This window comes from Myotis daubentonii, chromosome 2 (assembly GCF_963259705.1).
Source record: "Myotis daubentonii chromosome 2, mMyoDau2.1, whole genome shotgun sequence".
Lineage (NCBI taxonomy): Eukaryota > Metazoa > Chordata > Mammalia > Chiroptera > Vespertilionidae > Myotis > Myotis daubentonii.
In genome coordinates, this window is record NC_081841.1 from 54,576,876 (window position 1) to 54,593,425 (window position 16,550).

Genomic DNA, 16,550 nt, shown 5'->3' on the forward strand with positions numbered 1-16,550 from the left:
TGTTCTAGTTTTTGAGAATCTCTGAAAATCTCCAGGAAACAAAGTCCAGACTAGTGAATCCTAGGCCCAATAAGAATCCCAGGCAGTCTCTGAAAGGTCCTGGGTCAGACAAATTGGTTGCTTTAATCATTAGTTTACCAAAGAAACAACAGGATTGTCTATTTTGTGAGCTAATAACACAGGCAGCCAGTGATTCTCCCATGTGAGTGTTATACTCCAAAGGGTCAGATGTATTGTGATTAAATTCTAGTAGTCATGAGCAAAGAGCTGTTTTCCTAAAATAACAAAATCAGGGTTTTCATTTGCTTTTCATAAATGTTAGATGTTAGCCTATCACCTCTTTAAATATTAAATAAAAACACAAAGTAACTATTTTCTGTTTAATTCTTTGCAATGAGACTCATGTCCCTGCTTATTTCTCCTAAACTAGGTGGGAGTTCTGGGTTACAAGAATAGCAGATGATAGTTTTGTTCTGTCATCACCTGAACAGTTGAAATCAAAAGGGTTTTGCATTTTCCAGTAATAAGACTATTTTTAAATAAAGTGTTTGTGAGGCATTGATTGATACACAAACATAAGTGACCAGGACTGGGGCATAAAGGGTGTTTCCCCCCCTCCTCAGTATATTCATTACCCTCTCAGGAGAAAGGGCCTAGTTATTCACTTAAGATCATGCAGCTAAGCAGAACTATTACTGTACTGGGGCTTATCTTGAACCTGTTTTTAGAGTTTGGAACTAAAGAAACAGACAGCTCTGCTTCATCAGGGAAGAATTTTGAGTAAAACTGGTGGGAGAAGGCCTGCTTCCCCTTATCTGTTACCCTGCTAGAGAGATCCCTTCTGGGATTGTCAGTATGCTTCATCCAAGTCCCTATCTCTACCAGATCACAAACCCCTCCCATGCCAGACAGTTTTAAAACCAAACCAAGTCAAACTTGAAAACAACCACACAAAAACAATCCAAACAATCTCTGGGAAGACTTTGAAGTCTCCTTGTAAGGGCCAACAAGATGCTAAGATATCCAGAGCTTTGGATGTTTCAAAATCTAACTTATTACACATACATCCCAGGTAGTCAGCAGGGCCCTCACACATTTCAACTTTGAAACTTAAACTTCACACACAGGTGGAAAGCCTCTCTCTCTTCTCCACATGTACACTTGTTCCTCCCCTCCATTCCAATCTTCACTCCTATATAATCTATATCTAGTCTGACAACTAGTACAACGTCTAGCTGGAATGTAGAAGAGATAAATACAAGAAACCTCTCCTAGGTTGGAAATATTTAGACAGACGATGTCCTCAAGTTTCTAACAAGAATGGGGCATTTTGCCCTATAAATGCTATCAGTATCTGGTGACCCTGGATAACCAGATGCACTGATCAAATGGGTCCATTCACACTAACGGGAAAAAGAATTTGGTCCACGTATGTCAGAGAACACAAATACTCAGTTACTTTTTCCAACCCAAGTTTCTTGCCTGCATTTGATGGCTTCTTTAAGATTCTTTAAATAATTATGTTTCATTAATGTGGAATGGGATGTGCTTTCTGATCTTGGGGCTCAGGGACTTGACCAAACTATCAAGCTATCTACATCAATGGTTTATTTGGAATAGTTTTAAAACTATGCGGAGTCTTTCTTGCATCAAATGAGGACTCAAAAGCGGGGAGAGAAAAAAAGGCATCTGTCAGTTTGAAAGTCACAGACAGTTTATCTTTCTATAATTAGATTAGGAGAAAAATGAAGAACCCACTGATAACAGGAAGAAGCAAGCGTCTTCTAGGTTCAGTCATCTGTAAGGAAATGAGAAAAAAAAATTTTTTAGTTCCTTTCAGTGACAAAGGCAACAACTGCATATGACAATGGGCCACACAACTACAACACAATTAAAATCTCTTGGTCGCTGGAGGAATCTGCTGTTTATGGCAGAGCACCAAGTACCTTCTGACCCTGAGCTCTTTAGTACCACTAAGCACAGAGAAACTTGACTTAAAAGCAATCTACGCAGAGATCAATGTACACTCCTGTGTCAACAGTTTTTTGACTCAGGAGAAAATCAGAATTGACTACCTAGGCAATTGACTCCTGCAGACAATTCTGGATTAATTCTAATTAACTTATATTGATCTTTTTTCTTTTTATTCACTCTACTACTAATTAATTTACCAATATTTTCTGAGCTATTACAGTGTACATTAGGTGAACAAAAATTAGTACTACTTGCTTTTGAGGCACCTATTAAAAAACGGAGTGGCTGATACACACACAAATGGGATAAAGCAGACTGACTATAAGGTAAACAAATCCTTTTCACTTCTGTGCATTCAAAAAACCTTTCCACCCATAATTAATTCCTTAAGGGAATAAGTCATATCTTCTATTTCTTTTGTATTCTTCCATAGAAGCTAGAGAATTCTGCAACAACAGGCATTTAAAAAATGATAAGAAGGTCTGTGGCTGTTTAAAGAGTCTGAACTAACATAGGATAATTTTTTTTTTCCTGATTCCTCAGGGGTTACACAGAAAAATAAATTTAGTTCCAAATGAGAGGTGTGTCTTTTCATAAGTGATAGAATAGATGTTTCTCCTAGGCTTTTGCCTTAAGAGTAGCCATTTTTTACTAGGTAACTATCCATACTAGAGCACCAAGTATTTTGTACAGTGTGTAAGAGGATTTAAAGTTCATGATTTATCCAGATCTGTATGTACTTTCCTGGCGCACCCTAGTGCTATTGTGTCTCTTTTCCTTCAGGGGCCAGATGTAATTTTATGCCTTCCTGATATATTTAACAATTTAACGTCAGAACCTATCAAGAAAAATGGCTGATACTGGAAGCAACTGATAGTTATAGTCCATAGCTAAGGAGTGTTTACTTTTAGAATCTCCTTTCTACTTCTCACCAGAAGAAACATCAGCTTTCATATAAAATGAGCCCTAACTCACAGAAGATCCATCTGATTCACTGTCCAGAGGAAGTGAATGAACTCAAAGGCAAGAGGCCACTCACTCATTCATTCACTAAATATTCACTGAGGACTTACTAGCTCAAGACAGTGGGGGATATAATATAATCCCATCCCTAGCCTTTTTTAACATTTCTTTTGCCAGGGGCAAATGCAGCCAGGACAGCATTTGAAGCACCAAACTTGGCTCTGCTATGGGCATAGTAACCTCGAGGAAAGGCTTCATCTGTGGAAAGTAAACTTTTTGCTCTCTTCATATAGATTTTTTGAAGTTCTGTTCAATCAAATATTCAGATAAGATCAACAGTGCAAGACTCTTAGAAACCCAAAACTTTTAAGTGCTCATTAAAAAGAGTCTGAATATTTTGATGTGTTAAACTGTACTGCACAGGGAAAGAACTGCAGAGTAGTGAAGCACAGCTGTCTGATTAATCTCAGCCCATTAAAGGGGTATGAGAGATCTAGAATGCAGCGCTGATAAAAAAAGAAAAAGAAAAAGAAAAAGGCAATGTGTAGTAACTCTAGGGAAAGCAACTTGGCGTGTTAACCGAATTCTAATTTAATCAGTAAATGCCTATTCATTAGCGTGTAAAGCCATAACAGAAGCTATATACTTAAAAAACATAGGCACACACAAAGCTTTAATTTGGTACCATAATCTGAAAGAAAATTGGACCCAAATTGCTTTATGTCCAGTTAAATCTTGCTACCATCTGAGAAGGTAGTGAAATAAAACTGAAACACTTACTTGATGAGATATTCAGTTACTGTGCATTTCCATCTATAGAGTAGAAAGATTTCAAAATAAATACACCATGTCAATTGAAATTCACTCCATCCTCTACTCTTAACTAAACACAAACAATTTATTCTGAAGTATATTGAATCACAATATAAAAGTAGAAGAATGCATTCATTCATTCATTTATTTTTAAATTCTCACCCAAGGACATGTGCTTTTATTGATTATAGAGAGAGAGGAAGGAAGAGGGGGATGAGAGAGAAGAGGAGAGGGAGGAGAGGGAGAGGGAGGGAGAGAGACATCAGTTGGTTGCCTCCCATATGCGCCTGAACTGGGGATTGGACCTATAACCTGGATATGTGCCAACTGAGCCACACCGGTCAGGGCTAAAAGTAGAATTTAAAATTAGTGATTGCATTCTACTCAAGTACATGAAAAAAGAAGATAGTTCTTTACCTATCAAGCCTTCTGACATATGATTTGGTGATCTCATTTTTTGGGCAAGTATCCAAAGGGAAGTTTTTTTTAAAGGAAATCCTTTAGCCACCTAAAAATTAACTCAAACTGTGGCAAAGACCGAAACCAAGGGAATCTGAATTGGGAGGCAACATTAGAAAAATAAAGTTTATATTAAATATGACAGTTATCTTGGGTGTTCCATATGTGGGAATTTCTTTACCAGGGTGGTATGATACAAATTTAGTATGTTTGCTCAGCATGGCCTCTGATGTCTAGGAAAGACATTCAAATACTATTTTTATGCTGATTCTTATGACTCATAACTTTTATGTTTTCTCTACACATTTCCTTTTAGGTCCCTGAAATCCAATTCTAATCCCAATTCCCTATTGATCTTATGTCTTAAAAATCAAGGATGACTTCCTCCTAACCAAAATCAATTGTCTTTTTTGTTGTTGTTAATCCTCACCTGAGAATATTTTTTCCATTGATTTTTTTAGAGAGAGTGGAAGGGAGGAAGTGAGGGGGAGGAGGTGTGGAGGAGGGAGGGAGGGAGGGAGGGAGGGAGGGAGAGAGAGAGAGAGAGAGAGAGAGAGAGAGAGAAAACCTCACATCGATGTGAGACATCATCTGGTTACCTTCTGCATGCACTCCAATCACGGCCAGGGATTAAACCTGCAACCCAGGTACATGCCCTTGACCAGGAAATGAACTTGCAACCCTTTGGTGCTCGGGCTGACACTCTAACCACTGACACACTGGTCAGGGCAATAGTCTTCTAAAAAATATGTTCTTACTTATTTTATTTTTTAAAATGTTTTTTATTGATTTTAGAGAGAGAAAGGGAGAGGGAGAGATAGAAACACTGATGAGAGAGAAACATCAATATTGATCAGCTGCTTCTCGCACACCCCCTGCTGGGGACTGAGCCTACAACCTGGGCATGGGTCCTGACCAGGAATTGGTGCGTGGGTTGACACTCAACCACTGTGCCACAGTAGCCAGGCAGGGCAATAGTCTTTTTATTGCCCCCCACATTTACTCATGGTATTTGACGTCAGTGGTCACCCTATCTTGAAAATATTCTTTTGGTTTCTGTGATCTTGTACTTTCCCGATACTAAACCAGAACCAGGACTAGGGAGAACTGAGTGAAGACCTTAGGGCAGTGGTTCTCCACCTTCTGGACCTTTAAATACAGTTCCTCATGTTGTGACTCCAACCATAAAATTATTTTCGTTGCTACTTCATAACTGTAATGTTGCTACTGTTATGAATCGTAATGTAAATATCTGATATGCAGGATGGTCTTAGGCGACCCCTGTGAAAGGTTTGTTCAACAGCCAAAGGGGTCGCGACCCACAGGTTGAGAACCGCTGCCTTAGGGTATAAAATTTAAGAGCTGCTCATTCTCAGGGTTGTGAGAGTGCAAGGTATTCAGACTAAACATGTTTTTGAATATAAAGACTAACTACATTTATTAGCACAAAGAAAATAATAAAAGCATTCTGTCTCATTACACTTACTGTTTTTCCATGGCAGAACATACGGCAGAGACTTGGGAACGCGCATGCCTGAAGCCAGGTTACTCTTATGTTCCATAACTATGTTGCTTGCAGGGCTGCAAAAAGAAAGATAAATCTGACTATGCCAGCATTCTTCAGGCAGGCACACACAAGACAATCAAAATTTGTTTTTTGTAATTTGGGGGAAAACAAAACAGACTACATTATGAAATGTAAACACATTTCCATCAAAACATTCTCGGAATTAGAATGATTACCATTTCTCTGGAAAGCTCACTGTTCTGTACAGGCATTAAGACGGGTCTAAGTATTTTCATTTCTTAGAAATTTATATAAACAGTAATGCCATCTACTGTTCAGTTGTATGACAAACACATCAATTCACTCAATAAACATGAGATAAAATAAAATGCCAAGACAATCAAACTAAAGGCAACAAATCTCAAAGAACTGAGGCAAAATTAAAATTGTACTAGTGAAATTCATTTTTAAGTTTTTCTATCTTAGTGCACACACAAAATAAGGTACAGTTACAATTACTAGCTGACCTCAGGAGCTAAGAAATAAAAATGGGTAAGTATTCAATTGGGGGAAAAATGAAGTCTAACATCTCAGTCCTTTATTTTCTAATCCAGAAATATTCTCATTTGGATTTGAAATGTGATCTTCTAAGGTTTAAAAATAAAATAATAATGAGAAATCTTACAGACTTCAAAATTATATGCAAAATCAGTGGGAAGAAGAGATGCATTTTTTTCCCTATCCAACAGGTATTTTGGATTCCCTACTCTTAAACAACCAAACAACTTTTAAGATTATTTTTTCCTTAAACACTAGTTACCAAGAGTAAAAATGATCCACGTAGTATAGCTGGGGATTTTTTTTAAAGCATTAAAATAATATGAACCTAGTGAAAAACTCAACTAAGGCATAAGAATATCTGGCTCCACTGTCTCCTTTGCTAGACTCTAAGCTAGTATTTTTGTGTTCCCACAGTGATTTACACAAAGCATGTGACCTTTTTATGAATCAAGGAAGAAATAAGAAAAATAATCCACCAAAACAATATCTAGACTAAGTTACTACCAAGTAACGTCATCAAGGAAAGAGATCAATTCATGCTTTGGTGGCTTTTTTTGGTAACAAAGCCCTCTGATTTTGGGAGCCAGTGCTGGGAATGAGACAATTTCATTTACCTGTTCTTGCCACAGTAGTTGGCTGTGCCCCAGACAAATGGGGTGCTAGTTTGTTCCCACAAATCTGCCAAAGAAAGCAAAACATAGTTTGTGGTATGAGACACCAGTTTATGCTAGTTGAATTTGTAAGATGGGAAATAATACACCTAAGTTTAGAGAAGGAAGTAAAAATTGATCAAGTACCCTGCCTAAGTGACACAGTAGCAGGAATTTAATTGAAGAATATAAACACAAACGACATAAATAATAATAAACGTGCCCAGAAACAGCTAAACACAGATGGCATAGCACAATTTATGGAAGAAGACAGATGTAAAGAAGTGCTTTTTCCAATCAAGAAGAGGAGGCTGCTCCACGTGTCTGCACAGCCATACAAATGTGCTCATTTTGGGGCCCAATAAAAATAACAAAGCATTCTGCAAAACATGGCATGTCCATAAAACAGGAAAATCTTCCTTCTGTCTAAAGCAAATGACTTGAGATTTAGATATTGTGCAGAAAAAGATGCAGAAGCACTTACCTTTATCCCAGTCTTCATCACAAGGAGGGCACTGCCATGTGCTCTCAACCAGAGTCTCTTGTCCAAGGTTCCTGGTTTGGTTGACTGTAAGACAATAGAGATTTTGACATGAGAACGGGACATTGCTAAGTTATGTTTAAAGGGGTTAGTGGCTAAAGAGGTTGCAGGGTAGCTCAATGGGTCTTTGTTTCTCAAAGATAAACAGAGTGGTCTTATCCCCTTGCTGACAGAGGACATGAAAGAAATAGCAGAAACAAAGATATTTATCATATCTGTGGCAAGAAAAGGATTTTTTTAGTTAGATGAATTGTTGGTAAAGTGAATAAGGTTGTTTAGAAGAGAAAGCATTCTAACAAACACAACCTGACAACCTTTTCCTGCTGAAAGTGTTCTTCGATATGGAAAGCCAAAAATCAAGGTGACAATGTAGCATAACACAAACTTAAGGGGGCTAACCTCTAGTACCAAAACATTTCAGCTAGTCAGTCTTACCAATGTCTTGCTCTATACAACTTTTGTCATCACAGCTTGAAATATGGTGACTGATTTCGGTCCGAGGAACCTGATGGCGAGCATTGAAGGGACAAGTAGCCAATTTGTTTGCGACATCAGGATGATTCTGTGGAACAAAAATTAAGGAGTCTATCAATTCTCTGGACCTCTTAAAAGTCCAAGGGGCATGGCTCAGCTTTATCTATAAATGGCTCCCCTAAAATCTCTCAATAAACTTGTAGCTTAGCTATGATAGATAAATTCATAGTAGAAAATTAAGAGGAATTTTTTTTATCATTCATGCAGACCATATAATTTCTCAAAATTATCAAAACGTAAGCCTCTTTGTTATGACTATAGAGACTGACAACACAGATTTTAGGGTTAAAGCGGTTTATGTGGAGGTAAAGAGCAAATTTAGAATTGGGTATTTGAACCACATCTTCTCTCCCTGTTCTTCAGAGTCATGAGATTCAAGTGGCACAGCATGTAATGGTAGAGCTCTTTGGATGTCTTTGAAAGCTGATATTGAGGATACACAGTAATGCTAAAACACACTCCCAGTCTCATTGCAGTAGTGTCCCTGTTATTGCAATACAATAAGGCTGGAAAATAATTGTTAGAAGGGAGCTGCAGAAGAAGCAAACCAGTGATTTTTCAGATTAACTTGGGAACACTTATTTAAAGTAATGATGCCTGAAATGAGGCTCTGAACAATTTGACCTTTATTTCAGTTATTTCACTAAGGAAAAGCCCAAATGATAGAGTCTACTCTGCTGATCAAGTTTCTTATTAAAACAAAACAAAGTATTTAATGTTACTCAAATCTTATGGTAATATACCAGCAATTAAGAAATTTACTTAGGAGAAGAAAAACATATCATACAATACTAAAAAAAAGGTAAAAATAATGTGAAATGGGGAGAAGGCTGGAAAAAAAAATAGAGGGCGGAGAAAATTGTGAGGGCATTTGTCTCCATGTTTTTGTAAGGGATATCAGGTATTCCAATGCAACGGTTGTGTGGCCAAAGATTAAGTGCATTAGAAGAGGATGTTGTGGTGGTATATTCAGATCCATACTGTCCATGTTCAACTTTAAGTGATCTTTGTTCAAAAGATTAAAACGAGCTGGAGAAATAAAAATCGGCATTATAATCATATCTCCAGGACTACAAGAGAAATAGTCATGAAAGGCTGTTAATACATATATAAATCGTATGCAGTTTGGATTAAGTACCAAAACTGTTTCCCAAGCATCAGTCCTGGCAGAACTTTGGCCTCTGTATCTGACATCAGCATTCTAACTATCTTTTCAAAGTGCCTCAGTTACTATACCAGCATTAAAGTAGTTTACATCAGCTAAGTCTACAAAAAAATGACCAGAGAAGAAACACTAATAAGTTGTTTTTTATTTTCCCCCTCAAAGATGCTGTTGAAATTTGGAAAAAGAGTTAATTTTAGGAATAAGTTTTTCTTGGGCTAACCTCTAACTGTTCAAGTTCTCTAAAATTTATAATAAAAAATATCGGAAATCAGTGTATTATTGACTCAATCCTTATCAGCATTAATTTCACAAGGCGGAAGGGATTTTCTCATTGCTAGCAAAAATTAGTGTTTCCTCTTTTTACAAAGGGAGAAACAACTCCAGAGAAGCTGTTTATCACTATGGGTGCTTATCACTAGTTTGGGGGGAAGGGGGGAACAAAATAGGAAAAAACTGATGTACCCAAGAAGTAAACTCCTTTCTATAAATGTTGGTATTTAATACAAAGGTAGAGTCCCAAAACAATTCTGGAAATTCAATTTAACACATTAAAATTATCTGATATTTACAGAATTTGTTTTTTTAAAAACAACTCAGAGGGTATCACATGGCAAATTATGAAAATAATACCCTACCTTTCTGCACTTGATAAGATGATAAGGAAACCTGCAGGCTCTGATCTGGTGGTTTTTATCATAGGGACATTGTAATAGCTTTTCAGGGTCCAGGGAATCGACTGAGAGAGAGAAAGAAATAGGATAAGTGTAAAGCTTAATAGGTCTTTGGAAAACTACAGGATTACAGGCGCAATGTATTTTCTTTCTTTTAAAGCATTTTATTTATTTTAAAAATATTTTTATTGATTTCAGAGAGGAAGGGAAAGGGAGATAGAAACAGCAATGATGAGAGAGAATCATTGATTGGCTGCCTCCTGCATGACCCCTACTGGGGATGAAGCCAGCAACCCATTCATGTGCCCTTGGCCAGAATCAAACCTGGGACCCTTCAGACCACAGGCTGAACTGGCTAGGGCAGGCACAATGTATTTTCATTTTTTTTTTTTAAAGCACAATGTATTTTCCAACAGAATCGGGAACAATAGAATAAGACAGTCTGAAAACAACTTGAAATTTAAATAAAAGTGTAATTAAACATTTGAAAATGAAGATTTAACTCTGATAAGATAAAATTGTGTTAAGACCAGCAAAACCAGTGATCAAGGGATAAGGTCTTAGCTCATATTTGGTTGTACTTAAATATTGCTGTTTTCACCCAGCTGGCGTGGCTCAGTGGTTGAGCATCAACCTATGAACCAGGAGGTCATCGTTCGATTCCAGTCAGAGCACATGCCCAGATTGTGGCTCAATCCCCAGTGTGGGGGCAGGAGGCAGCCAATCAATGATTCTCTCTCACTGATGTTTCAATTTCTCTTTCCCTCTGAAATAAATAAAAATATAAAAAAGAAAAAAAATATTGTTTTCATTGTTGGTTATCCTTACTATTAAACAAAAAGTTACATGACATGACATTCTCTTTTCCTTTTCTAAAAGTGCTAATTCAGGGTCATTTATAGTCTAGCTAGCCAACCAGAGCTTCCCAACTAGTATGCTGAAGGTTGGAATGGATGGGGTGCCAATATTTCAATGTAGGGGTCCACACACATGTGTTCCCATACCTTAACAGTCCCAGGGCAAGTTGAGGATAGTTACTCCTGCTTAAAAGCATCCATGTCTATTTGCTAGTATGCCATGACATGAAAAAAGCACTGCTCTATCCCAGTGATATGTTCTATGGAAAATTGGGAAATTTTCATTGATAGATGACTTCTTTTTCACCTGTCTGCTTTAATTCATTACTACTGTAAGTAGTTCCTGATCTTGGTTACTCAAGTTACCTCTCAAATGAAACCAATACCTTTAGTAGATAAGTAGTTTTACCTTTTGTATTCTAATACATGAAAAAAAAATCAGAATTCTTTAATTTAGTGATTATCGAATTTGCCATATTAAAAAAAACACAGAATAATCTGCAAACACAGAGCCTCCTGAAGTTAAGACACCTGCAGACATATGAAGCTGCTATGTGAAAGAAAGCCCCTAACTTATATCATGCTAGTTAAAACTACCCTTAGAAGGCTATACTTTCAGGGATTATTTCCATAGTTTGGAATTGTGGAAATTTCTCTGAACATCTCTCTCAGAGAAGTTCCTCTGAACATGTAACTACCCTTAGGCTTTACAAGATGCCCCGGCTGAGCCCCAAATTTTAATAGGCTGGTTAAGGAAGGGAAATTAAACGGTTAAGCACAGTCTCAGTATATTATGAGGATGAGAAGCAACCTAATAAAATGCTTTTGCCCCCACTGAAGGCAATGATAAAAGTGAAATAGGACAAACAATTCACATTTGATAAAAGGCTTATAAACCAGGAGACTGCTATGAAAATCAGAAGCTAGTGGGGAATTGAAACAGACAGTTTCACTGAAAAGTGGTAAACATGGAATAAATTTCGAACCATGACCATGATGTAAATGAGCCAGAAAGGTGACGTGAAGGACAGAATGAATAGGAAGGAAAAATCTTAGAGGACAGGCAGGCTTATTATGCCAACCAGGCGTATCCTGACCAGCAATCTTTTCCTCTGAAGCTTCAGGACACCCAGGGAGAGTTCACAGATGAAATTCATATTAAATCCTTTCATTTAGTCCATTCCATCACTAGTAAATGTTAAGCCATGTCTGCAGCTGACAGAACTGGACATACCTTATGATTCATACACACTTTACTGCCCACACAGTGGCATACGTCAGACTTGATAATGATAGTTTTCTACCATAAATGCTTTACTTTTTGGTCTCTAGTAATTTAGGTTAGCTCTAACCTGTTTTAGATTTAAAATTTTTATTTTCTTTTTAATTAAAAAATTTTAAATGGCTATAAAATATATACAACACAAAATTTGCCATCTTAACCATTTTTAAATGTACAGTTCAATAGAGTTAAGTATATTCATGTTGTTGTGCAACCAATCTCCAGAATTTTTTTCATCTTGCAAGACTGAAACTCTATATCCATTAAACAACTCCCCATTCCCTCTTCCACCCAATCATGGCGAACACTCTTCTTTCTGTTTCTGAGTTTGACTAGTCTAGATACTTCACCATAGTATTTGTCTTTTTGTGACAGACTTATTTCACTTAGTATAATGTCCAAGTTTCCTCCATATTGTGGTGTGTGATGGGATTTCCTATACCCATTTTTGCTATTTGCTTAAAAAATTAAAAAAAATTAATCCTCACCAGAGAATATGTTTATTTATTTTAGAGAGAAAAAAAAGGGGACGAGAGGGAGGGAGGGAGGATGAGAGAGGCAGCGAGAGACAGAGAAACATCCATTGGCTGTCTCCCACAGGAACCCCCAACCTAGGTATGTGTCCTGACCTGGAATTGAATCTGTAACCTTTTGGTGTACGGAACAACACTAATCAACTGAGCCACCTAGCTAGGGCTGCTTTTTTTTTTTTTTTTTACTTAACATATCTTTGTGCTCCTTCTATGTGAGTCCATATATTCCATTACTGGTGGCCTCCCGTGCACACACCCCAACTAGGGGAGGGGCTAGGAGTGAACCCGAAACAGAGGTACATGCCCTTGACTAGGAATCGAACCCATAACCCTTAAGTCTGAGGGCTGACACTCTAACCACTGAGTAAAACTGACTGGGCTCATAGATTATTATTTTTTAAAAAAATATATTTTAAATACATTTTATTGATTTTTCACAGAGAGGAAGGGAGAGGATAGAGAGTTAGAAACATTGATGAAAGAGAAATATCGATCAGCTGCCTCCTGCACACCCCACATGCCCGCAACCAAGGTACATGCCCTTGACCGGAATCGAACCTGGGACCCTTGAGTCCGCAGGCTGATGCTCTATCCACTGAGCCAAACCGGTTAGGGCAGCTCATAGATTCTTAATAATTTCCCTTACAGAAGGACATTTAGGTTGTTTCCAGTTTTTACTTTTATTTTTTTAAAAAAAATATATTTATTGATTTTTTACAGAGAGGAAGAGGGATAGAGAGTTAGAAACATTGATGAGAGAGAAACATTGATCAGCTGCCTCCTGCACACCCCCTACTGGGGATGTGCCTGCAACCAAGGTACATGCCCTTGACGGAAATCGAACCTGGGACCCTTCAGTCTGCAGGCCGACGCTCTATCCACTGAGCCAAACCAGTCAGGGACAGTTTTTACTTTTATATACAAATAGTCATGTAATGGAATTTGTGCACAGGGGTGGAGGTGTAGGGGTGGGGGGAGGTCCTTCAGCCTGGCCTGCGCCCTCTCCAATCCAGGACCCCTCGGGTGATGTCCGACTGCCGGTTTAGACCTGATCACGCACCAGCAATCAGGCATCCCTCTTGCAATCTGGGACTGCTGGCTCCTAACCGCTCACCTGCCTGCCTGCCTGAATGCCCCTAACCACCTCTGCCTGCTGGCCTGATGCCCCTAACTGCTCCCCTGCCAGTCCGATCACCCCCTAACGGCCCTCCCCTGCCGGCCTGATCGCCCCCTAACTGCCTAAGCCCCCACCACCATGGCTCTGTCCGGAAGGATGTCCAGAAGATGTCAGGTCTAATTAGCATATTACCCTTTTATTCGTATAGATGCTGTGACTAACAATCTAGTATATACTTCTTTGTGCATTGTATGAGTATTTGTGCTTGGTGGATACCTAAGAGTGCAATATCGATGTATATGCCTGGGCAAATAAATTATTCTAGGTTTTGTTTTCTCAGTGCAAAATTTGAGTGTTAAATAAAGTCACTTTCAGGTCTTTTTTGGTTCTACACTTGTGTGATTCTAGTGCTGGCTCCCTTTTGATTTCCTTGGCCATCTAAGAATCCTAGGTCACTTGAGAAATAAGAATATTCCCTAGGATTTCTTTAATCCTATAAACTCAATCTACATTAACATTATGTATACCATATTACTCCTGAAAATAGAAAGAAAACACAGGTGTCCCAGTTGCAGCCTTTTCAAAGCTTGATGACTTCTCATACCTCTTTAACTATTTAAATTTTAAATACCTTATTTCAAATTTGGGCACTTCTCTATATTACTATCACACAGACCGTTTCTCTTCAACAGTTTAGGAGAAATAAGAATCTCTGCCACACATTAGAAGTCCTGTCAGACATAAAATTGTATGCAAGTTAACTTATTTTCTAAAAGCAATAAGAAATACATACTGTAAGTTTCTTCCATGTTGGAAATGAAGGAGCCGAATCCAAGTGCTGGGGAGGGGGGGAAAAAGCAGTGGTTCAGTGAATCAGAAATGAAACGTACGTAAAGGTGGCCCTAAGAGGTAGAGTCAAACTGGGATTGAAGCTACCCAAGTTCATTATGAGAAACCTATAGTGCCCTCCTCCCTCACATATTTTTCCCCCTTTAAAGCATTCTTTGTTACTTTAAAGCATTTCAATATCATGGCTTAATTCACACTCTTGGAGTAAATTATAGGGCTCCCAAATAGTTAAGAAAAACCACACCTGACTACTAACTTAAAATGAATTCAGGGGATGTCAGTCTACGTTAAGTGCCATTACAGTAGCCAATCACCGTTTACCATCTGTTAGGGTCTGATGCTATTTAACATTAGAGAGGGCAAATCAAGACCACAAGAATACTGTTGTTTTAAAAAAAATACAGGATGGAAAGGCTGCCAGTCTTGCTCCCCTCTGACACTTGGGAATGCTGGAAGCCCGTCAGACAGTCTACACTCAATCCCTCCCATATGCCCAGCGATGCTCTCGCTTACTGTTTCTATGACTTTCCTTAAACGTGGTCAGGAAGTGCCACAGGCTTTCCACTGATGCTTTGCCTCCCCTCGGCCCCCCCATCTCCTATGCTAAAACGAGCAGGCGTGGTTATTTAACCTCTCCAGTTAACGTCATTCCCCCTACGTATGAGGTAAAACTTCTGAATGTTAGGACTAAAGAACTTCCCATTTTATGCATAACAGACCCATAAAAGAACAGGTCTGCAACGGAAATGCGGGAGATGAAAAGACAAGAATTGGTTTTGTAGTTTGAATTCTCTTCTCCTAGAGATCCCTCCTACTGAGCACTGTGATTAAATACACTTATCATTATGGGGGAAAACAACCCAAATTTATATAAAACCGCCCCGTAAGAACCTTCTGCAAATTGGCTCGATTTACAGTTACTGCCTCTGGAGCCAGCTCTCCTTTGGCCTCTCCTACAATTCCACCCCCCTTCCCCCCCATTCTATGACATAAGCAGCCTTGGAATCCACGAAAAGAAATACCAGTGACCAGCTGGAACCCTAGTTTAGTAATTGGCCGCAGAGCCCATCTGTTAATTACAACCATTAGTGAAACTGTCGTAAAAACACTTGTTATGTCTGGATTAAGAAATTCTGACCTTTCTTTCGACATGTTTTACTTGTACACGGTCACTCTATGCTTTTAAAATCAAAATGAAAGCGGTCTGGAAGGAAGAGCCAAGTGTTATCTTCCTGGATTTCCAGGCATTTAAAGGAATGACCGGCATGGGAGTCAACAACCTGTAGGACGCCATCCAGTCCTTTCGGGGCAAAAAGACTAATTAGGGCAGGTCAAGGGCACTGGGACCCCTGGCTCCTCTCAGCCTTGTCCATTCAGGTGTTGTCCCCAGCAAACTGTTAACGGGATCTTCTATCTTTTCCCCGAGGCCGGGCCGCGCTGAAACGGGCCAATGACACCACGTAGTTCCAGTTTGAGGGTGAATGTAGCCGGAGGTAACCGGTTACACTCAACAGAGCTGGGGCTCGGTATCATCCTTTTTCTTTCTTTAAACAGAACATTCCGAGTAGATTTAAGCGATGGGACTGAACAGGGGAAGCGGGGGAGGCGGATAACCTGTTTATAGACAAGGGAGCTCGGAAGGCCCTCGAGGGGACGAAGCGGGGAACCGCCTGCGGCCGAACAGCTGCGCGGAGGCCCACCAGGCGGAGGCCTGGGCGTGAAGGGGGACAACAGTTGGCGAGGGCCCCCCGTTCCCCCGAAGGTGCGTTGTTTGGGGGCCCTGAGTCAGGGTCACGACGTCGTCGCCCCTACCTGAGTCAAGACGCGCTCTCCACACAGTCACCTCCACCCCGCGCCCTAGCAACGCTCCCTTCCGGCGCCCGACGTTAGGGGTGGGGCCCACTTCCGGTGACGTAGGTCTCCGCTCTGGCTGGGGCTGCGGGTGCAGCCATTGTGTTCCTTGATGCGCCCTCCTCTGGCCTTTCCTTCCCCGTCTGCAGATCAGCCCCTCCCTTCAGGTCTGTCCACTTGGGCCCGGGAGGATGGCGGCCTTGCGTGGGTGGGACGCGCTCCT

General features: G+C 39.6%; 1 protein-coding gene across 1 annotated transcript; it reads right to left on the bottom strand.

The window, feature by feature from the left end:
• Positions 1-1,597: 1,597 nt before the first annotated feature.
• GTSF1 (gametocyte specific factor 1) lies at positions 1,598-16,345 on the bottom strand. Its single transcript, XM_059680981.1, has 9 exons — positions 16,289-16,345; positions 14,421-14,465; positions 9,803-9,903; positions 7,904-8,030; positions 7,412-7,495; positions 6,892-6,955; positions 5,696-5,790; positions 3,718-3,750; positions 1,598-1,798 (listed from the first exon to the last, which is right to left on the bottom strand). The coding sequence occupies exons 2-8, from the start codon at positions 14,434-14,436 to the stop codon at positions 3,734-3,736; spliced, it is 504 nt and encodes a 167-aa protein (XP_059536964.1). The 5' UTR covers positions 14,437-14,465; positions 16,289-16,345; the 3' UTR covers positions 1,598-1,798; positions 3,718-3,733.
• Positions 16,346-16,550: the final 205 nt, after the last annotated feature.